This window comes from Hippocampus comes, unplaced genomic scaffold, assembly GCF_001891065.2.
Source record: "Hippocampus comes isolate QL1 unplaced genomic scaffold, H_comes_QL1_v1.1 scaffold44, whole genome shotgun sequence".
NCBI lineage: Eukaryota > Metazoa > Chordata > Actinopteri > Syngnathiformes > Syngnathidae > Hippocampus > Hippocampus comes.
The window spans coordinates 2,564,436-2,587,127 of NW_017805546.1; the positions used below are offsets into that span (position 1 = coordinate 2,564,436).

The 22,692-nt window shown below is 46.7% G+C and overlaps 2 protein-coding genes across 7 annotated transcripts; both read right to left on the reverse strand.

Annotated features, from left to right (window-relative positions):
* Window positions 1-104: 104 nt before the first annotated feature.
* On the reverse strand, window positions 105-12,433 carry ccdc120b (coiled-coil domain containing 120b). 3 transcript variants are annotated; one of them, XM_019879385.1, is made up of 12 exons: window positions 11,925-12,430; window positions 5,951-6,080; window positions 5,770-5,872; window positions 5,153-5,283; window positions 3,840-3,944; window positions 3,635-3,755; window positions 3,311-3,370; window positions 3,006-3,159; window positions 2,781-2,882; window positions 1,123-2,142; window positions 837-945; window positions 105-783 (listed from the first exon to the last, which is right to left on the reverse strand). In XM_019879385.1, exons 3-11 carry the CDS (start codon window positions 5,819-5,821, stop codon window positions 849-851), a joined length of 1,842 nt encoding a protein of 613 aa, XP_019734944.1. In that variant the 5' UTR covers window positions 5,822-5,872; window positions 5,951-6,080; window positions 11,925-12,430; the 3' UTR covers window positions 105-783; window positions 837-848. The 3 variants fall into 3 exon arrangements, with proteins under 3 accessions (XP_019734944.1, XP_019734942.1, XP_019734943.1); XM_019879383.1 differs by having other exon boundaries at window positions 105-786; window positions 838-945; window positions 3,635-3,944; window positions 11,925-12,433; XM_019879384.1 differs by having other exon boundaries at window positions 105-774; window positions 821-945; window positions 3,635-3,944; window positions 11,925-12,433.
* Window positions 12,434-13,894: 1,461 nt separating this feature from the next.
* On the reverse strand, window positions 13,895-22,156 carry mbd1b (methyl-CpG binding domain protein 1b). Of its 4 annotated transcripts, none has more exons than XM_019879526.1 (17): window positions 21,836-22,156; window positions 20,813-21,270; window positions 20,293-20,433; window positions 19,701-19,836; window positions 19,360-19,610; window positions 19,117-19,199; window positions 18,938-18,978; window positions 18,474-18,602; window positions 18,319-18,392; window positions 17,899-17,926; window positions 17,713-17,805; window positions 16,992-17,153; window positions 16,733-16,903; window positions 16,542-16,610; window positions 16,380-16,454; window positions 15,506-15,595; window positions 13,895-15,434 (listed from the first exon to the last, which is right to left on the reverse strand). In XM_019879526.1, exons 2-17 carry the CDS (start codon window positions 21,133-21,135, stop codon window positions 14,964-14,966), a joined length of 2,337 nt encoding a protein of 778 aa, XP_019735085.1. In that variant the 5' UTR covers window positions 21,136-21,270; window positions 21,836-22,156; the 3' UTR covers window positions 13,895-14,963. The 4 variants fall into 4 exon arrangements, with proteins under 4 accessions (XP_019735085.1, XP_019735084.1, XP_019735083.1 ...); XM_019879525.1 differs by having other exon boundaries at window positions 17,899-17,919; window positions 18,312-18,392; window positions 20,813-21,264; window positions 21,836-22,155; XM_019879524.1 differs by having other exon boundaries at window positions 17,899-17,919; window positions 18,312-18,392; window positions 21,836-22,155.
* Between the last annotated feature and the right edge of the window lie 536 nt (window positions 22,157-22,692).

The window sequence follows — 22,692 nt, forward strand, 5'->3', positions numbered from 1 at the left end:
CCCTCGGGTTTGTTCTTAAACAAATTGAAGCATCGCGTCAACCTGCACAAACAAAGATGCGAAATCAAGAATCAATGACATCGTTCCAAATGGCCCAACTTTTTGTGACATCGCGATCTGCTTCACTGGATTCGATTCAAAACCGAGAGGCTTAATACAAGTGGTACGGATCATTAGAAAGCACTTCAAAGTCATCCAAGCAATGGTTCATTTTGCTCTGTTTAAAACGACGAGGCACTCCCATCTGCTACTCTGGTCAGCTTGAGTTCATGGCCCGTTTCGTACGTCAACATTGACAAATAGGAATGGCTGTCAAATTAATCACAGATGAAGATTGAGGTCTTTTTTTTTTCTCCTTGTAATCGTCCACAAACACACGTTCACTTGCATGTAGTAATGCTTGCAGAACACATGTGGTTAATGAGCAATATATTATCTCTTTAATAGAACTTTTTGATAGCTCAGAAGATACAAAATAGTGTTTTAAGCTCGTACAAAAACTATATGTGGGGAGACTTCTCTCTGTTCGTAGCGAGGAGGATATTGTGAAGGATTCTGGAGGTACGGCTTGACAATATTCTCAGTAAATGCTCACCTCTGTCGGAAGCACTCCTGACAGAGACAATGGAATTGACTCCGACGAGGCTTTTCACGCTGTACGGCTTACCGTCGTTTGTTACGGTCATTTTTCTGCTGAGGTCGCCATGTTTTGTTTCCCTGTTCAAGTCTTTACTTGGGGTCGATGCTTGGTACTTTGGGTTTGCAAAGTGTGTGCGTGTGTGTGTGCGTGTGCGTGTGTGTGTGTGTGTGTGTGTGCGTGTGTGTGTGTGTGTGTGTGTCCCTCTGCTTCAGACAAGGGTGCCCGGGTCTGTGTTGGGCTCCTTCGGGGCCCCTTCTTGCGTCTGCGGGTGAGGAGCCTCCTGATAGAGGGACAGCTCCATCGACCTGTTGGGGAAGCAAAGCAACACACGTGAAAACTCGGCAGGCGGTAGACGGCAAAGACTTCTTTGTCCGTCTCAATCACCGGGGATGAATTTGTTTGAGACCATGAGAGAGTAAGGCAAGCGGCATGTGAGACAGACGCAACCCGCCGCCTCGCGGCGCAAAGGGAGCAGTACTGACCTGCCGTGCAGCGGGTGGCCGTGGAAGCTGATTGACTGGGACATTTGAGGCCTGTGAAGGTTGCCTGCTTCGCCTTGAACAGACTGGGCCTGGAGCGCCAGAGGGTGGGGGTGCGACAGACGTGAAATCCCTGCTTCGTGGCCCTTGGGAGGATATCCAAGGGCGTTCCGAAGGTACCAGTCTCTTAGTCCCTCCAGAGCCAGGGCTTTGTGGAGGCTTCGTGTTGAGTCCTCAGGGGTCGGAAGGGAGAATTGCGGGGGTCTTCGAAGGAAAGCGTGGCCGGACACTTCGGTCTGGTAGGGGAGCAGGTTGGGAATGGAGGATGCGGTGGTCCCGGGGGCGGGAAGGTGCGACTCGTACGCCGACAGCAGGGCGGCATCCTGCTGCAAAGGGATGAAGGGTCCACAAGATTTGGTTCTGGTGACCTTGACCCTGCGCATGTCGGCTTGAGCGCCTCGGCCGACCACGGGGCTGTAAGGAGGGGCGGCGCTCGGCAGATGCACCTGGGAATGGGAGAAACCGTTCGCGTGGGGAGCGACTCCTCCGCTGGAGGAGCAGTGAGAGGGCAGGTCCTGCCACATCCTGCCCGGGGACTGGAAGAGGTTGTGCTGCACTTGCATCCTTTGCTGCTTTCCCCAGATGTAGTCCATCAACAGGTCGTTGTAGCCCACCCCAGCCCCTCGGCCCCCCACGGACAGGCGCATTTTGGCCTGCTCCCCCGACCCGTCCGCATGTTTCTCGGGGCTGCTCGGGTGAACGTGTCGTAGTTTCCCATCCGTCAGCGTTTCCGAGCTCTTGTAGGGCCCCCCTTTCGGGTGCATGCCATTTCGCGGTGCCGGATCGTCCGGGAGGCTGGACCGATCCAGCAGGGCCTCCGAGCTGTTACTGCGTCTGGCTTTGGAGTTGTAAAGGCCGCTTCGACGGTCCGAAGCGGAGCCCTCCTGGGCCAGCGGGATCATGTAGGGCACATCCAGACTGCCGGACCACTGTTTCAACCCGTTGCTCCCTGACACGTCGGACCTACAATCAGGAAATGGGGAGCGGGGGGTGGGGGGAGGGCGGGAAATAAGGTGGCAATAAAGCCGCAATTAGCAGCCTCCAAATGCTCATCAAACTTTGGCGCCATGCTCTGCAGTTTCCCAATTCAGCGTTGCCCATCTATTTAGGATGATGACCTTTTCAGATTAGGGCTCATTTGGGGCAATTCTTCATGAGTATGAGTGTGAGGATGTCATGTTCCGGACCAAAAAAAAAAAAAAAACATTTTACTGTAAATTCACCAGGATTTGCAGACTTTCAAAAGAAAAGGTTTTGGGCTTGTTGCTGTCCCATTCATCAGAGAACCGATACGGATTGCGCTCATCCCAAGCGGGCCCCCGTCCCACCTGGGACTCAGGGTTGTTAACATGTGAAAAGCGACTCATTGTATTTATGCATTCAATACAAGGCGCTGACCGGAGGGGACCTTTCAGTGAAGCTTATTGTCTTTTACATTTCTATATCTACATTTACATGTCAAGATGACTTTGAAATGGAACCCCCTGTGGTTTAACCCTTGGCTACGGACTTCCTGAAAGACAAAAAAAGGGGTTCGACCCCTGCCGGCCGGCGGCTTGACCGCACTTCTACTTCAATGAACCCGGATGAAAGAAATTTACCTGACGTGAACACTGATTGGTGCGGTCCGGGCCAAGAGCGGCGTAGCTGGAACACTTCTGCCTTCGACGTTCGACGCGCTTCTTGGTAAAGAGTGAGTTGGACTACAAAAGACAAAATCCAAATGAGGATTGTGGAGAACGGTCGAAATTCAAAACGTGGATACCCTCGTTCCAGTTTGCAAACACACATGAGCCCGAGGTTCAAAGTTTGGATGCAACAGGTACCTGACGGAGCTCGTGACGGAATTACGCCGCGTCCTCATTTCGTAGTAAATCTCGACGGGAGAGAGTTTCTTGCAGATCCTGTGGTCGGGGCTGCCCACGCTGAGCCGAGGCTGCGACAGAGAGCGCTGATCGGCAACCACGCCGGGGGAGCACTCTTGGCGCAGGAAATACAAAGTCGGGTCACGAGCACGTGGAATGAAGTCGCCGCAACGTTTGCCATTTCAACCTGCGTCCTCGTCATTTCTCATGGATGGAACAGTTTTCGAAAACCGCTACACTGTTGTGAGGCAAAAATGAGAACATACCATTGTCATGCGACGTTGAATCTGACATGGAGCTCGTACTCTCCGACAGGACGCCGTCCTCTGGAAGACACAGCAGACAAAGACGTGCATGATAAAAAAAATAAAATAAAATAACCAAACCGAAAGCATTCCCTCAACTGGACTTGAATTTAAATTGCACAAATTAAAGAGGAAGTCGGGCCTCGAATTTTCTTCACCATTACGTGTTCTATGCAGCACTACTCGTCTCAACGCGGCATTCAGGTCCGGCGGCGGAGGCGCATCGAACTTATTGTTGTCAAGAAACATTTTGGGTTGACTTCCCCTTGAAAGTATTTTTTTTACCTGTGTGACAGCCCCGGTGAACTGTCCTCTTGCTGTTGGGGAGGTTTCTGTCCGACTCTTTGTGTCTGTACAGGGCGCCGGTCAACATCGCTTTCATCTGCCTTCTCTGGGCGACTTCGTCCTGCGGCCGGGCACAGTCCGAGGCGTTGGAGGACGGCGCAAACGGCGACCGCACCATGACATAACGTCGGAGGTGTTGACTTACTTCTGTCCCGCGGTTGGGAGGAGGCATGCCGGCTCTGCGCTGCACTGTTGGGGGCTTCTCCCCCGTCTCCAGGGGGAACGCTTGCGGCAGCTTCCCCGTCAGCTCCTGCGGAGGAATTCAATTAGCTGAAATCCCTCGTACGGGGGGGGGGGCGACGAGGTCCAAAGATTACAGAACAGGACACCACTTAAGAGATTACTTGAAGTTGTGATAAAACGATCCTTTCAATGCTTCGCCGCCCTGAGTGGTGATGGCAGAACGAATGTTTTGGCCGTAAACGACACCTACGGCGCTAAGAGCCGGCAACACGAAAGGAACTAAAAACAGAGTGCGTGTTCACACCGCAGAGGCCGAGACCGCTGTGGCGTTGTTGCGTCGGGACGGCTACGGATGGATTATGATCAAGTCAAGTACAACGTTATTGTCAAATGCGCTTTATGTTCAACATACAGCACAGATGAAATTTCTTCCCTCTCAACCAGACAACAAGAGGAGCCGCTGCGGGTGCCCGCGGCGCCATCAAAAGAACAGTTTGCATCTTCTTCTTCTCCTTTCAGCACATCCCTATTCAGGGGTCGCCACAGCGAGTCAGTAATTTCCATCCGCCCCTGTAAACCGTCCTACCAACTCGCATGGTCGTCTTGGCAAAAGTTTTACGCCGGATGCCATTCCTGACGCAACCCTCCCCATTTCTCCGGGCTTGGGACCGGCACTGGGGAACAGTGCACCCCCAGGGGAGGGCACTGCCCCCCAGCGGCATCAAAAGAACAGTTTGCATAAAATGACAAAATAATGACGTCCCCACTTTATAATTTGAAGGACAAAAATGGAACGTCAATGCACACATGGTTCCAACGTGATGATGCACCAGTGTGGGTTGTTTAGACAAACAATTATTTTGACCGTCTTTACACGGCACAATTCCAATAATTGTCTCTTTTTATTTTTGTTTATTTTTTTTGTTTGTTTTTTAATTTTTGTTTTTTGTTTATTTAATAATTTGTCTCTTCTTCTAATTATGGCATTTTTATTTGTTTTTATTTTTTTATAATTTGTCTCTTCTTCTAATTATGGCAATGGATTAAAAAAAACATAATTATGAATTACATTGAATTCATTTTAAATATAATGGGATACTGTATTTTATCAGGAAGATGTCATTACAGTGACATGACATGCATGACAGTCCAAGTTTAAAAAAAAAAAAAAAAAATCTTGTCGGCAAATCTTGCGGGAGCAACGGTGTCTAATATTTCTGGTGAAATGCCAACGACGATGTGCGGTTCCAAGCTGCACTCGGAGGTCGTACTCACCGCTTCTTGGAAACAAACAAGTTTGAGCTCCTCGACGCGAGTGTGAAGCAGAGCTTCCAGGGCCTGCTTCCTCTCTTGCAGAGCCGCAACCCGCTCGGCCTGCAGCTTGCCGTCGTGGCGCACTTGCGCATCTACACAACACATTTCATACGAGCCAGCTTGAGAACGTCGCAGTTATGAGTGCGCGCTGTGACTTTTTTTTTTTTCCTTCTAAAAATAAAAGCGAGGTCTTGTGTCAAGGTGGGGTGACGATTTGCACCTTCACACTAAGCGTGTATTGCTGGTGCCTGCTTACAGTCTCACACACACACACACACACACACACACACACACACACACACACACACACACACAAAGGTGTGTGTGCGCTGAGAAGATTATCCGACAGCTGTGGTGTCAGAATGTGAGTCAGGGGCCTTGACACATGCAGATGTTGTTTCAGTTGGTCATTCCACTGAGACAAACACTTTTGTTTTCACTCGGTTGGACTGTTAGGGGGGGGGGGAAAACAATAACACGAGCTGAAAATTCCTCCGGCTATCGCAGGCTTGTCTAGACATGAAGGTGTGTTGCGTTTACGCGGGAGTCTTCGGAACTCCTGGCAAGTCATGACTCACCCAGAGCGCCCACCAAACCCATGGATGTAATCAGATGGCCTTTGACCTCCATGCGGTTTAATTGCGGGGTCTCGACGATTCACGCTCCCGGCCGCACCCTCACCTAAGGGACAGGAAACCAGGGTTGAGATCCAAGCCGGAGCCGAAGCCCAGACGGAAGGGCGCCGTTTGGCCCGCTGACCTTGCTGCGTCGGCCATGTGCTGCCCCGAGGCGTCGAGTCCGTGGTCAGCGGGGGGTGACTCTGCGTGTCCCCTTGTTCCGACGTAGCATCGGGAGACAACGCCTCTGCTTCAGAGCTTACAACGGAATCCTTCCAAAGACAAAAGGCGCTACTTCAGATGCACAAGTGTGGACATTTTCACATGATCGCCGGTGCTGGTGAACTCTTTTTAGAGCGGACTAGCAGGCTACTCGCGGGGGTGTTGGGGGCTACCGGACGCCCTGGTTTAGAGTCTTTGATTGGCTGAAGAAGCGTGTTTGGGAATGGGGATCGGCGTTGAACATGCAAACTTGACGCAAAGATGTTCCAGATTCAAACGTGAGGCAGGCAGATGTGGCGACCACAATGCCGCGCTGGCCCCTGTATGAATATATTGGATTGGTGGGGGACACAAAACGAATCATCACCCTCTGTTTTGTGCTTAAGAACTCATTTTGAAAAGAAGCTTGCAAAATTCTCGCGCCCCAAGGCAAAGTGTGAAAGCGGGAGTCTAAAATTACCTCCGTGAATTAATTAACAAGCTATTCATTTGCAAAGAGGAGGTGAAATGAGAGAATATTCATCATGTCTTAGAGACAAATCCCCAAAATAGCAAATGCCAGAAGTGAGAAGGAGGGTCGACGCTACCATTACACATAAACAAATACCTGGACGTTAAGTTTACGCACGAGTCCCTTGAAATGGAGTTCGGTACTCTGGATTTCGTGTCTCAAGGAAAATTGACTTCATTCATGCTTGACAAGACACAAACTGATGACTGTCTGACGTTCACGTGTCTTCACATAACGGAGGGTTCATTACCACCAAAGGCTCCGTCCGAGATATGACATCCCAAAATAGCCTCTGCCCTTTTTCTGCCAAAAGCCTCACTCAACGATCCTCATCACCAGAAACAAGCACCCTGATGTCTCCTGCTCGCCATTCCAAGAAATCATGATGGAATTTTAATTTTCCTTTCAGTCCGCCAATCCGGATGGTCATCGTTGAGGGCCGAGTGAAAAATCAGCCTGCCTTCGAGGTTGCTTCTGCCGCCATCCCATCTTCGAAGGAGAAACGTTTGTCTGTCTTGTGAAAGAAACAGCCGTCCGTCCGGTCTGCAAGCCAGATTGGCTTTTTTTGGGGTCAAGCAAGAAGATGGAGCGTTCCCGTTTGGCTGCTTCAAACAACAGTGATTGAAGTGCGCTTTGTCTGCGCACATAGTTGAAATACTTTGGAGTTTGCACTGGCCTCTGTCCTGGACCTCAGCTAGTAACTCTTGTAACTCAACTCAACTGTATTTCTAGAGCACTTGAAAACTAACACCACTGTCGACAGAGGGCATGAATGTGGAGCAAAATCTACCGGGTCACCAAAAAGTAGAAAGGCAAAGAAAAGAAACATGAAAATCCATGACATGATACACCAACGTGTTGAGTTTTACTTGTCTTGTGACCAATGTGGATCCCAGACTGCAGAAACCTCCTGCTGTGCCCCCCCACCTCCAAAAAGCAACAAACAACTGGCACAGAGAACCCACCCCCACCACTACACACACACACACACACACACACACACACACACACACACACACACACACACACACACACACACATGAGGATGAACAGCACAAAATGTGAGAACATCTGGTGTGCAGATGTATGCAGAGATATATGTACCCCAAAAAAAAAACATGGGACTGCATCACATTCCACGGAGCAGCCTGCGGGTGTGCCGGCAGGAGGGATCAGATAAACTGGGAGCTGCATCAAAGGGAGGGTAGCGAGCGATAAGAACATGCAAATATGAATGCAGGACGATTATGGAACACGCGTTTTGTTTTGCATGGACCGGGGTGAGCGATTGGAGGCGGCTTGTGTGCGGGGCTACGTTGCCTTAAACATGAGCTGCGCGACGCGAGTCAGCTTCCTCTGTGCAGCGTCGCACGAATGCAAATCAACGAGGAGTTTAACATTCAAGTCTGCCAGAGCAAACGCGGAGGCCTGCGATGGAGCTTCGAATCCAGCAGCGTTTTGCTGGAAGTATCGCTTAGCATTAGTGAACAAAGTTAGCTTCTGATAAGATGCACATACTTGATTGCACTGTGAAGTTGTCGACGCGATGCGATGTCCGCGCACCACATATGATGCGGTGTGCGGTATGACCTGCTGGTTGCACAAGTTTAAAAAAAAAAATGGTGTCTTCATTATGGGCGCTTGCATTTTTCCAGCAGACTCTGAGCGCCATCTACAGATTTGCCATTGGCCCAGCAGTACGTGTGGGGGTGGGGTTGGGCCCAGGGGGGGCGGTAGAGTTGCTCACTCGCAAGAGACTAAAATGTGGCTAATTTCAGCATGACCGAAAATAGAGTGTGTATATTGTGCCATAAGTATTGATCCTTTGCATATTTTGACGAAAGCAGGTCACAGACTTCTTATTAAAAGAACTTTTTTTTTTAAATTCAGTCAGCATCCTGTAATATATTCCACAATCCATTCCACAAACTACAATATTGTACAGTCATGTACTGAACGGTGCCAGAAATGGCAGAAGAACAAGCTTCTTTGAGCCTGGCCAATTTTTGTTTTGCTGTGGAGTCGCAGATGGTGTCGTGGGCCACTCGTCTGACTTGTGCGTGTGCAGCGTGGGCTCGGTTCCCGCTCAGTGACAGTGTTTGGATGGCTGGCTGTCTCTACATGTGCCCTGCGGCTGACTGGCAACCAGTTCAGGGGGGGGGGGGTCTGCTCCTTGCCCCAAGTCAGCTGGGATCGGCCCCAGCAACTCTTCAGGATAAGCGCTGTTGGAAATGGATGGATGGATGTTGTTTGTGTTGTTTTTTTCACCAAACAACATATTTGCTGAAGTTCTCGCTTAATGTGAGGGGTGGGGGGGAACATAACATCCACCCATTATTTACAACGGCGAAAAACAGCTTTGAAAACGAGTGCTTTTTAAAAGCTTATTAATGTCAATCTTTCAACTTCATAATATCTGATGAAAAAAGAAGACCATTACGTATGCTCAGCTCTTCTTTTTTTGCCCCAAAATCCCCAAACTTGCTTGAATGAATTTGACGTGACCTTGACCTCAACCCCATCAAACTACAAAAGAGCCTGTAAGTTTATGTTCAACGTCGGTGACATCGGACCTCTTCAGAGTTTTTCCTGGACTCGTGAACAAAACAGAAGAGATGAGGACAAACAGGCTTCTGCTTTTGTCAACATGGTGTTGATGATCAGGGCGACAAACAGGCTTCTGCTTGACGCGCCGGCAACCCCGGTGGCCGTTGTCATCGGAAAGGGGCTCGCATCGTGTTTGTTAGTCCTGTCAACGAAGCGCCGTTAGAGCAGCCGACGTGTAAAGGAGCAGCTGAGACGTGGTCTCGCGCTCACTGTCCACAGGTGAGGCCAGCCGGCCCTCGTGTTGACTGCCGATGTTGACACAGCTGCGGCTGTTGTGAACATACACACGGTAATCAGGCAAGGTTACAGCTTTCCTTTCCCGCAAAGACGAGAGAGAATGTCTCCCTGTCCAATGGTTTCGGGCCACACATGGTGACAAATCATGACAACCTGTCCCAACCGTGGCCCCACATCCTCTCCAACGGGCGGGCTTTGTTTATTTGATAAGCAGCCGACATGTGACTACTTTCGGCACACGCTTGCTACGCGACGACCCGACCGTATCACACACTCGCCATTGTGCTGTGATGGCTACTAAGAGCATCCAATGGCAGACAATTTACGATGTCAATGTGGACATTTTTTGGAGCGCTATGCTTTGAAGTTGCATAAAACACCTGGAAAGTGAAACAAAATCGCGTGCGACCACGTCGGGCGTACCTTGCAGGACCTCTTTTCGGGCGGCATCAAAGCATTCGCTCAAAGGGGCTCAAAGTGGATTGCCCCGGGAAGCTGCAGAGGAGTTTTCCCCTTCTCAGCATAAATGAAGTCCAGGTGTAGAAGGTGGAAAAAAAAAATCTTCAAGTAGCCCCGGATCAACATCTTCCAAGACCTGTCATATCACACCACCTCAACACGCCAACCGGCAATCTTGCCATCTCGGAGGGCCCCCTTGGGGTGCTCGGAAACTAGCACAAGCGCAGTGGAAAAGGGCCGTGAGTGGCGGCATCATCACCTGGATTAGGGTTACCATCTGAACGGACACATTGAAGTTTCTTTTATACTAATTGTCAAACTGCAGCTTGTCTATTTTTTTTGTGCTGCTCGTCCTGTTCAAGGTTGCAGGGAGTTGTTGTCAAAAATGGACCCGGTAAATGGCCGTTCACTTGCGTTGCGCTTTTCTACCTTTGCCATACTCAAAACACTACTTCTGAGGCAGCATCACGGAGAGTACCGGTAACTCGGGGTTCCGTATCTTGCTAAAGGGCACGTTGACGTGGTCACAAGAAGTGAGCGCACCGCCACTGGGGCCATGCCAACCAAATTGACTTGAATTGGCAGCTGCAAGCAAGCAAGCAAGCACGGGCACCTTTAGCTTCACCTGACCAATTCTGACGCAGGATATTTCTCTTCTCATGCCTTGACACGCACCTTTGCACATTTGACAAAATTGCTGCGTGTGAAAAAGATCGAGATCACTCTTCCACCTGGATTCTGCTAAGTCAAGATGGGGGGAGTCATAAAGAAAGGAATGTGGTTCAAACATCAGAGGGGATTATTTCGCTACATGTTCCCTTTGCTCTATAACACCTTGCTGCAAACCCGTGTGTAGTCCAGATTTTGATGTTCTACTGTGTCTCTAGCCTACTTTGTTGATGTCAGGGTTCAAAACTACACGCAGTGTGTTTAGTCACATCCATATGCTTGATCTGATCCAGGAGGAAATGCGGGGGACTTCAGATGCGCTCCGAGAGAGATTTGATTCCCAGAACTCACGAGGCTTATGTTCTTTTTAAAGCAAAAAAAATAAATAAATAAAATAAAAGTGGCCTTAAAGGCTGCCTACATCCAAACCAGATTCCGGAATCTTTACAGTCAGTGTCCTATGGGCGAAATAAAGAGTAATGTCAACCTGGCAAAAAGTACAGCGATCTGGGTCAACATCCACTCACCGTCATGTTTGAGAGCAACACACTAAGAAGTGTAAGAGGGAGTGGCTCAGTACGAAGCAGATGGGTGGACATGAGAACGCAGAGGGAAAACAAACACAGCAGCATGTGTTAAGGCGATCAGGATGAAAGGCTGCAATAAATCAACTAAACCACATTTCTTTGGGAAAGGCGTAACGTCCCATGAGGCAAATACAACGACAGCCGACACAACAGTCGTTACTTTCGAGAGGGGTGTTTTGCAAACACTGCAAAAGGGACACCACCAGAGAATCCCCCTACAGGCATTGACTGACCCTCACAGTCCGTTTTTTTTTTAAACTGGCAGGCATCCCTGTTGGGGAATCTGTTAACGATAGGCCTTCGCACTGCTGCATGGGGGGAAAGCGACAATAGCCTCCATAAAAACGTAGAAACATGTCTTTATGCCTGCATTTCTCTCCACAGCAATTCAGCAACAGGGGGAAAGCATGACACGCATTTGTCCTGTGAGCCTGCGCGCTTTAATTCATGTCGATGCGCTGGCAATCCACGACGTGCTGCCGAAAACGACTCACTCACTCATACAAACACTCACAGTGTCCATGTGTTACCGGGCATAACATTGGTGAAAGATACGTTTAGGTTCAGTCTGTTCTCGTGTACATACAGTGCATTTAAAGTGGTGTCTCAAACGAGTGAGGCTGCATTCACGGACGTGCATCTGCATAGCCGCAGACGACAATATCTCTCTCACACACACACGCACGCACGCACGCACGCACGCGCGTATAGAAAACATCCCCCCCCCCCTCCCCAAATCTTCCCAAATTTTTGCATGTATCGATCTTAAGCTCGAACGCGTCTATTAAATGCGTGTAAGACTTTGGAGAAGAAACCTCTCTTACCGGAGAGCATGACCGATGCCTTGGGAGGTCTCCACGGTCCTCAAGCCGGGAACGGGAATCATCGCGCGCCTCTTCTTCCACGAAGCGAAGCTTTAAGGGGAAGTAGCACGCGTCCGAACCGCCTCGTTCATGAGAGGTCAGCGTCCAACTTGTGATTCCCGCGAGAAGGCTCACCACCGATGCAGGACACCTCTCGGACCCGAACGGCGGGAGTGAGCGGCTGGCATCGCAGCTGAGAGGAGCTGAGCGGAGTGCCGTGACTGGCTGGAGCAACCTCCGGAAATGGGAGCGCTAAGCACCGCCCACATGCAGCACGTCTCCGACCGAATCCAAACGAGGCCTCCTGGCGGTTTCCTTCTCCAAAAAAAATTTGCAAAACTTGTTAAATGTGGCGAAAATCCACGCCGGTAAAAGGAGTTGTACTACATGTCGCGACACACTCCCCAGCCGCAACAAAATTAGGGGCAGCCAGTGGAGAATCTTCCTAGCGTGCCCAACAGATGGCGCTGTTTGACTTCTTTCTCTACTGACCGGTGTTTTCTAACCTTTATTGAGCCAAGGCACATATCGGGAGGGAAAAATCCTCGCAATCAAACCAAAAAAAATGGATATTCAAGTTTATTATGTACATTTTGCCATCTAGCGGAAGAACGTTTAGTTGTTTGGCCAAGTTGCCGCTATTCACTAACAAAAAGGGATAAAGTTATCCCTCAGTTATTGTTCAAGTGTATTACTCTTTCAGCTTTTTTGGGGGGCCCACCTACATTTGTCTGAAATAATTGCTTCACTTCATAGGCGAAATAAGTATGACTGTTATACCATTCCAAAATCTTGCACTCTACTCAGTGGGCATCTGATGCCAATTGAACAACAGTACACTAGAATGAGGAAAACCACAAGCTGTCTTCCTATTCTGGCTGCTGATGGACATCCAGCCCTTTGTTTTCGATCCCGCTTATTCTCATTATGTGAGCTGTCTTTGGGTGAAAGGCCCTGCACACCCTAAACTGGTCACCAGCAAGCCTCATATCGACAGGCAACCATTCACACTAGCAGTCAGACGTCTGGAAGAGTTTTCGATTAACTTAGCATGCAACGTTTTTGAGATAGGAGGAAAATCCACTCATGCCCGGGGAGAACAGCAGACGTGCTAACCACTACTTCAGCGCACTGCCTGCAAGCAAATAAATGAATCGTAGGTTCATTTCGGTTTCTGATGATTCTCCCTCCAGTGGCATGGCACCATCAGCACACAGCTTCCCATCTAAACGGCCTATATTCCACACTGAACAATTGGGCAGTGAGCTCCTCAAGCCTGCCTAGCAACAAGTGTGTGGCGTGACCTGAAAAAATGGATTCTATCACTGCCGCGAGACACACGTAATGTTTTTAAGGGCCTTGCAGGAATAAAAATATGGAGCTCAGTTTTATTTCAATTTAGCCGCTGGAGGATTTTTGCCATTCTGGATTTTGGATCACGGATCAAAAGGATTAACAGAAGGAATAATCTGCCAGAAAAAAATTGTACAATGTGTCTACTCAAGGGCCACGATATTAGGTACACCTTTCCAATGAAATGACAATAGTGCGGTCAAAACATTGCCCCTGGAAAGAACCCCCCCCCCAAAAAAATCACTTTTGAATGACACTTAACATGCCGTGTATGTTTTTGGAATGTGGGAGGAAATTGGAGTACCCAGAGAAAACCCACGCAGGCCTGAGGAGAACATGGGAACGCCACACAGGAAGGCCGGAGCCTGTAATCGAACCCACAGCCACCGCGCCACCCAGTTAAAATTAGTTCATCAAGAAAGTATTCCGACAATATTTGAACTTGGTTCCTTAATGGTTTTTTTTTGTTATTTACCGAACATGTTTCGGTGGAAGTCTTATGCCTTTTTCAGAGTGTCACATGAACAAAAGCTCGTCTGAGATAAAGCAACCAACAAGTTCAATTAATAAGTTCACGCAAGAGCCAGACCGAAGTTTATTCAGTTATTTCCACAATATGGCTTTAGAGCAAACACCGTATGAAACTGACAAGAGAATGATCATTTTATTGCACTAAGCTAAGATATTTTCACATTTTGCATAGCAACATTTGATGAACCAGCAACGCAACTCTTGGTGCCATTTTTCCTTTTTGTAATTGGTGAGGAGATAATAGCTGACAAGACCACTCAAAGAGCTCAGCACCCAAGAAATCAGTGACGAAACCGTTTGGAGCAGCTTCGCTGAACACAACTCACGTTCCACGAAGTTCTCACATTCATTCTGAATCAAAGCAGTTCAAAGGTTGATTATGACTTCTCTTGTGAAATTCAAATTCCTGACATCTGTGTAATCTAGAGCCAATCCAGATGTGACTTTTGTTTAAATGAGAGATCTGGCTAAGGTACCTCAAGATTTGGATCAGCATCATCTTCACAACTAAAACGCGGAGATCATGCAATTTTCATGGAAACATTCTTGCCAGAAAAATTGCCCATGACGAGTAGCTGTATTAAATACTGGAGAAATGAAATTGGCAAATGTAGAAAACCCACATCACCCCTTTAGCTAAGGTGCTAAGTCAAGAAAAAAAAAAAGATTTACAAGGAGTAATTTGTCAAACGTCGCCATTTCACATCACTGGACCGACTGATTACGAAACCATTTTGCAGGCTGTGGTGGCACGACAAATGTGATAAAAGTGGGAGTGGTCATGGGACTTCAATTTGGCCAAGGACAGAAAGCCTGACGGAGAAGATGTGAAGCACGGCGCCTACGTACTGATCCAAGGAAAAGTAGAGCAAGCACACCGCGAGCGAGACGATCAGTCAAAGAGCTTTCGGCGACACCACTCAGCCTTTAATGGAGACAAACGGAAAAACAATTACGGAAAGACATGCGCCCGATGTCCTTGGAATGCCTTTGGTGATGCTTCAATGGAACTATTCCAGTTCAGAGGTCAACCTGGAAAGTGTCAATGTACTGCCAAGAAATACGCGATAGAACAGCGCCCTCTTCCGCCTTGGTCCCACTCCGAGTTCAGCGTCCTCAATTGCAAAGCAACTTACAGTAAAAGCAGACGTCAACGTTTTTCTTCACCAGAAACTCGCACGTCGAGGCCCGCTCCAATGTAATGGGGGCATGGCTGGATAAGGGCTCCTTAGGGGGGAGCCCCTGGCACAGGGCATATTTCTCCAGGCCCAAAAGCAGACTGACCACTTCGGTCGAAGACGTCAACTTTTGTGGGAATTTACGATACAGCGAGTGGGTGGGTAAGAGCGGCTGCTTCTGCACGGTCACCTGATAGAAGCAGCCTGGGTCGATCAGCACAATGGTGTCCGACATATTGGACTGCTTTGAACACTGGACAAGCTGAATCTGCGGGCCCTTGGCCATGACGGCATACCAGAGGATCGGCAGCGAGGTGCAGCGCAAAGAAGTGAGCAGATTCACCAGCTGGTTATCGCTGTCCTCCGCTGCTTCGACGGGATTGGCGGCCAAACTGAAGATCTGTGTGATCTGAGAAGGTGATGAAAGGAGGTCAAAATCAAGCGGGAACAAAGCGGCGGTCCTTTTTATTCAACACTGACCATTGGCAACTCGTGATCCTCCTCTTCAACAGGCCTCGGACAATCTGTCTCAAGCTGAGACTCCACTTCATTCCTTTCATTTTGCTGCTCCTGCAAAAATAAATGACAAGTACTGTTGCGAGTAAAAGGAGGTGAACCCTTTGGAATGACCTGGATTTATGCATAAATTGTCCATAAAATCTGTTCTGATCTTCATCTAAGTCACAACAAGAGAATATGGCCCAAGGTTTGGAACCTTTTCAAATACTGAATGTGCAACAGGGGCTGAACATTTTTGAGAACGGCTGTTAACGGGCATCTGCCATATCATATCCTTGATGAGACATCCGCTCGGTCGTGGGGGGAGACAGATGGAGGTAAATGCTAGCTCACACAAGGAAAGTAAAACGTCAAAACAACACAAAAGTTTTTCACTGCAGCTCCATTTTCTGGGATAATGGACAAGCACTGATTTGACCATCACCTTTTGAGAATGAGAGAGAACTTACTCGAGAGACTTTATTGTTGCTTTGGTGACCGCCTCTTTTTGCCATTTCTTGATCTTCCAAAATTGAACGATTTAACTAGGGAAACAAAGTATTATGTCTTATTATGAGATTTTCCTGGGGTGTCAAAAACATGTTTAAAAAAAAAAAAAAACCCACCCCCCAAAAAAAAACGCATAAAATAATCAAAACCTTTTCATGTTTAAAATATAAGGTGTCCTTTCAAGCTTAGAAATGACTTTTCGCGCACGGGTGTGTGTGTGTGGGGAGGGATCCCATGAACTTTCTGAATCGATGACAAAATCTGTCCACTAACAAGGCTCATAAAAAGATAATAACGGACAAGCACTGATATGACCATCACCTTTTGAGAATGAGCGAGAACTTACTCGAGAGACTTTATTGTTGCTTTGGTGACCGCCTCTTTTTGCCATTTCTTGATCTTCCAAAATTGAACGATTTAACTAGAGAAACAAAAGATTATGTCTTATTATGAAATTTTCCTGCGGTGTCAAAAGCATGTTTAAAAAAAAAAAAAAAATCTGTCAAACCTGTTTTGACTTGTCCATCAAGTTAATGTCGTTTGTGTTACTGCTTGAAGGTTCGGAGCTCCAGCCAATCTAAAAGGAGAACGTATACATTGTCTAAACTTTTACCGAGAAAGGGAATTTCCATTTCAATATTTAAAATCTGTATTTAAGAAGTGGTGATTAAAAAAAAAAAAAAAAAAAAAAAAACTAACGTCTTGGAAGTCGTCGTCTTCATCACTGAAGTCCCAGCAGCCCGGTGGCAATTTACTCCTCTTTAAATTTGTCTTTCGACTGTATGTGTAGTGAGGCCGCGGCCTGCCCGGCAGTGATGGATCATCCGACCTATAAGCACCTTGAGACATCTGGAAGGGGAGCAAGTGCCTCTGTGGAAATAAACCGATCCAATTTTGTCAAATCGGAGCAGTACATCCTCACAGGAAGCAGGCGGCAGGACGACTGGCAGCGCTGTACCATTGCCTGTCTCTGACACTGTCGCAGGCGACACTTCTGCCTCTTTTTGTTGCTGCCGCCAAACTTGGGTTTGTCAACGCAAAAATCGCACGTGCCGCAGTCCTTCCTGCAGAGACACGCGTTGCATTCGCCGCAGGCGCGTCGTTTCCGCTTCCTATGCCACTGAAAATATGGACACACGTACACGTTTCGATTGAGGCAAACTGGAGTGTACTGCAAGAAACGCAAGAGCTCGTCCGGGCAGCATTTGTCTGCTTAACGTTAGAAACGTCAATGACATGAGTTCTGAATAACCAGAGATTTTCCCTTTTTTCCTCACTTTCCCTACGGGCAGGTGCGTAGGGGGCAGAGGAGCTCAGAGAGGTAAGGTGAGGCCAGGCCATTTAATGATTTGAAAACATCAAGTTATTCGAGAGAACTCTAAAACGTAGAGGCAGCCAGGCAAGGGATGCCAGAGTAGGACTGATGTGCTCCCACTCAAGACGTGAGCAGCGGCATTTTGGACCAACTGGAGACACTTCATGGAGGATTGGCTGACTCCAAAGTCAAGTGCGTTACGGTCATCCAGCTGGGATGTGACGAAGGCATAAATGACTGTTTCAAAGTGCTCTTGAGAACAGAGAGGCTTCCCGTCATTCAACGTTAGTCCGAATAATGGAGGAAATTCTTCATTATTGCTTTGACAAGCAACATTTAGGAAAGCAAAACCTAACGGACTCACATCATCATCGTCGTCTGTTGAGTAGTCATCATCGTCGTCAAAGTCCATGTTGGAAGAAAAGTTCTCGTTTTCACTGCTTTTTAGCTCCGGCAGCTACAGGATTAACAACATAAAAAGAACGAATAAATACGTGGGTCATCCCCCCCGTCCCCCATGTAATTTATTTTACACAACTGGAAATAGCACCTGTGAGTCCATCGGTTCCTCCTGCAAAACAGATACACCAGATGCATGAGAACATATTTACAAGAATGGCATGCAGGTAAACTTTATAAAGTACGGTTGAACTACAAAAACAAACAAAAAAAAGCTTTTAATGTATCACAAATTCTGTTAGCATGGAGGATTTCTCCGACAATGCATGAGAACATATTTACAAGAATGGCATGTAGGTAAACTTTATAAAGTAAGGTTGAACTACAAAAACAAACAAAAAAAAAAGCTTTTAATGTATCACAAATTCTGTTAGCATGGAGGATTTCTCCGACCCAGTAACCTGCACTCATCTCAGTGTAAAGTTCCTTCGAGTTTTCACATGACCTACTTCCTTGTCCAAATACTTCTCCACAGCATGCAGTCCACAAAGACAAAACTATCACCTGCAAACTCGCGCTGTCGTCCAGTAATTCGGGAACATCGTTTTCTGGCATGTTTGGAAGGACACTTTCGGTTTCCGAACTCTATCGGAGGGAAAGATCATTTGGATCATTGGGACTTCTTAACAATCATATCAAAGAACTGCTGTGCCCCCATTGTCTTACTTTGCGAATTGGACAGAGGCATTTGCGCATTCTGCAGATGCGTTTTCGGTTCTCTGGACTCTTGCAGTTGGCACACTGGCCGCAGTTGACAGTCATGTGACATCCCACACACTGCCCACAGGGAATCCACTAAAGTTGGTGCAAACAACCCGTGAGAAAAGACATTTGTTATGCCGCTACTCTTTTGTTACTCTGTATACTCTCACCAATGTCACATTTTGTTGTGAGAGGCAGAACATTCGGATGTATTTCCACCGTTTTGTTTGGATGTAGCCATTATACTGAACACATTCTTTTCATTTATTAACTACTTCTATAATGATGAGTTTGCTAAGATGATTATTCAAGAAAGTGTGACAAATGACGGTATTTATAGTCGGTGAGTACAGAGCCAGCCGAAAGCAACAGACACTCGATATCTTGACGCACAGCATGCAAACAGCGTGTTGAAAATACGACATTACCTTCCGCAACCGAATCATCGGATGCTCGATTGTCTTTGAGGCTGGGGAGTTGAAACAGAAGAGTGGAGGGTGAGTCAGCGCTTGAGAATGGGAAGCCTCGCAGCAATTATTTCAAGATATATTTACACTCTTTTCTCATTCTTCTGAATGACTCTTAAAACACACATTCGCTGCCCTACCCCAACACGAAGGACAAGAGGGTCTCTTTCTTTGTCTGTCGTACCACGTGCCAATGAACGACATACCACATTTGGAACACAATCTGTTGAGAAATCGAACAACGCTGAGTTCTTCTGGATTGATGTGGTTCGTGAATGTAGACGCGGTAGCAGCGGTGGCGGGAGCACTAGCTTAATGTCAACACGTTGTTAGCTAGCGTTGAGGAGAAATGGTTGGAATTTCATGCCAAGCACTGAACTCACAATGTTTTATCGTCTGGCCCAGGTTGTCCCTTGATGGAGAGGTGTGGTTTGGATATTGAGGGCAGATGTAATTTAATTTTAATACTAGGTACAACAGGTTCTTTGCTAGCAATTTGGGAAATTGTGTCATTGGAGAGGAAAGATTTGGCCCAATTATTGGACGGGCGCTTGGGGTGAAACTCCGGACTCTCTGCGCTCTCTCCTTTGTCCACCCAGCTGGACTCTGAGGAGGACCGCTCCCGCGTCTTCCTCTGGTGGTTCAGAAAGCAAAAAGTAAGGCAAAAAAAAACTACATTAAAAGACGAATATTATATATATTGAATATTATATAGGGACAATACCTTCCGTCTGCCTCGAGTTTGTTTTATTTCGCCATTATGGAACTTCCCTGCCTTGTAGTCAAAATTTGATATGTCTTGGACTCCCAGAAGCAACGTCATCAGCTCTACTCTGCTTCTCACCCGATAACCTTCAGGACTGTGAATGGGAAAAGTCAATGTAGCTTTTGGCCACCTCCAACCTGCTTTTGGCTATTCCAGTACTAACCCTGAAACATCTGAATATCAGAACAAACAATTTACTTACCCAAGTTACATTCAGTCAAATTTGAGTGGTTTATTCCTCACCATGAGTGGCACCGCTCACAGTTTTAATTTCAGTCAAGATTTTTTTTTTTTAATCGATACGAGTAAATCCCATTTAAGATTAGATAATACAAGAAAAGCTTTATTTGTCTCACAATGGAGAAATTTTCAATTTAGCTTTAGGTCTTTGCTTCAAAAATGGCTTATACTGCTTGATTTGACACTGCTATGTAATTTTGCAACGGGAAAGAAAATGCAGACCTGCTGTTAGGCTTCAAATTAAATGTATTTGACCCTCAGAAGGCAAGTGTGCAATAGCATTTTTTTGAAGTGGTGAAAAAGTTGTTACCTGAGGTAATAGACATCCATTTGTCCAATACTAGAACCAGATTGTCGAATAACCTCTTTGCGTTTCCAACCCTCTCCAAGTTCCGGGAAGTCAAACCACCCCTCATCGGGATGTGTGCGCTTACGTCGAGTTCGGACAATTCTAAAGTAAAGAAAACAAGCGAGGGGGTCATGCCAAAGTATATTCGACTTCGTTAAATAAAATGACAACCCTTAGAAAAAAAAATAAAAATTCAAAACCTGTATCAAATAAAAGACTGCAATAAAGTGCAGCGTGATAAGTCAGGTATTGGATATGGACAAGTTTAGTACACGATTTGCTATTGATGAGAACACATCTCATTTGGCTTTTGGTTAAAATGTTTTAAAGATTCATTTCAGTATATCTACATCTAATTTTGTCAACATTCTGAATTATTTGCATTCTCATAATTATATTACCGGTAAATTTGAAAACCTAGGTACAGCATCACTGCATAATATAATGGAATGAGATCCAAAACATTTATAGGTGAACTTACCTACTGAGTGTTTTATTTGCACTCTCACTGCCTCTTATAGCATGACTCCTTTCACTTTCTCCTGCTAAGCTTTCTTCATCGTCTTCGCCTTGCTCATCATCTTCCAGCGGCTCCAACCAGTCAGTGGGAGGACACCCAACAGGGGGCTTTACTTCCTGTGTCTCATTCTCCTCTCCATGTGCTCCCCCTACTTGATCTGGCATGGAGCTTACTGATGTATCAGGTTTATGTGCTTCCCCTACTTCGCTCGTCTTCTCTGCGCTTTGGCCTACATCTCCGTCCACAGGCTCGTTCCCAGGAGGCTGCAACCCTTTCCCATCCATTGGCGCAAGAGCTTCAACCTAAAACGGTCAGGGCTGTTTTAAAGAGACAACTGAGTTTGTCTATAACAGGTGAGCAGTGTTTTCTTCACACCCATTTTTCATCTTGATCCAGTCCCTTGCCTGTGGACCCTAGAGCTGGTCAGGAGGTTACAAAAAAAAGGTCATAAGTAATCAGCAATTAAGCACATGTACATTAAGTCTATGACCGATCAAATCTAATTTCATACAATGGGATCGGTTCACGCATGATTGAATTCTTAAATAGCAATAGATTGACGTGAAAGCATCACAATATTAGTGGTTATCTTAAATACACTCTCAGGATTTGCTCTTTGTGTTGCGAAATGAAAAAAGATGGGCGGCAAATTTGCCATGAAACACGCTACTGTCACAAAAAATAAAGTCGATTGAAATGAAGGTCCTCCAATTGAAGGTCTAGACTCGGACATAGCCGCTGTTAATCGCTTCAATCGGACATGCCTCTGGACAAATCGAATACAATTTCCGAAACCAACTGGCGCCAGGTAAGCCGGTATTTGAAACGCAGAAGACACAGCATGCTAACGCTAGCACCAAAAAGCTAAAGCTAACTTCACGGTCGCAGTGAAGAAATACCACAATTCTCAATAGCACTCATAGACTTTGTGTGCGACCGAACAATGCGCGTTACTCGGTTCGATGGCTCGGCAGAATCACGAACCTTAAGGATAATATGCTCTACCTAACTGACAGTACAACACCACGATTCCACTGGTCCCTACTGTCGGGTGCTAACCTCGCTACCTAGCTAGTACACAGATGACAACGACGGAAGCTGCGGTAGCACCAAATAGTCGACCAAAGATCACAATCCGCTGCCAGAAAGAACCGCTGGAATTTACCTAGATACATAAGTGGTACTATACATTTAATCGGAAATATATATCGTGTTATAAAACTGCCAGGGGAAGTGCGTAACTACATTATGAGAACTTAATCCAATGTATTTGTTCAGAAACGGAGTACTGTAATTGAAGAAAGCGCAGTGAGGTGAACCCTCACACTGTATTTACATACTCTTCGTCATGGGAACTCAGTCAGCTGTGCTGCCTTCGTGGTTCGATTGGTTGATCGAATTCTAAAGTTTTGACTTCTCTTATTAAAATGATTAGTCACGCTGCTGTAGTTATTTGACAATGTGTATGGAATTATCATTTGACGAACAGTATATATTTTGGTTTGATTTGGCTCCCTGTTATATCCAGGGCCCAAACGATTGATGGAGCACATTAACTTTGTATTTTGACCTATGTATTTTCTATTTTATTTAACTCTTATTTCCGCAGGTAAGTCATTACAGACCAGTTTCTCGCAACAATGCAAAGAAAAAGCAAATACAACACAAAACAAACAAACAAAACATAAAACACAAAAGGTGGCGGCGCAGGTACCGGGTGACAGATGTCACAGCCACACCCGTTACAGTCACTTTATGAGATTGTGTCAATCATGTCGGCCGTTGGACTGGCTAAATAGTAGTGATGCATGTTTGACATTGGGAGCTTTAGTGCACGCTTC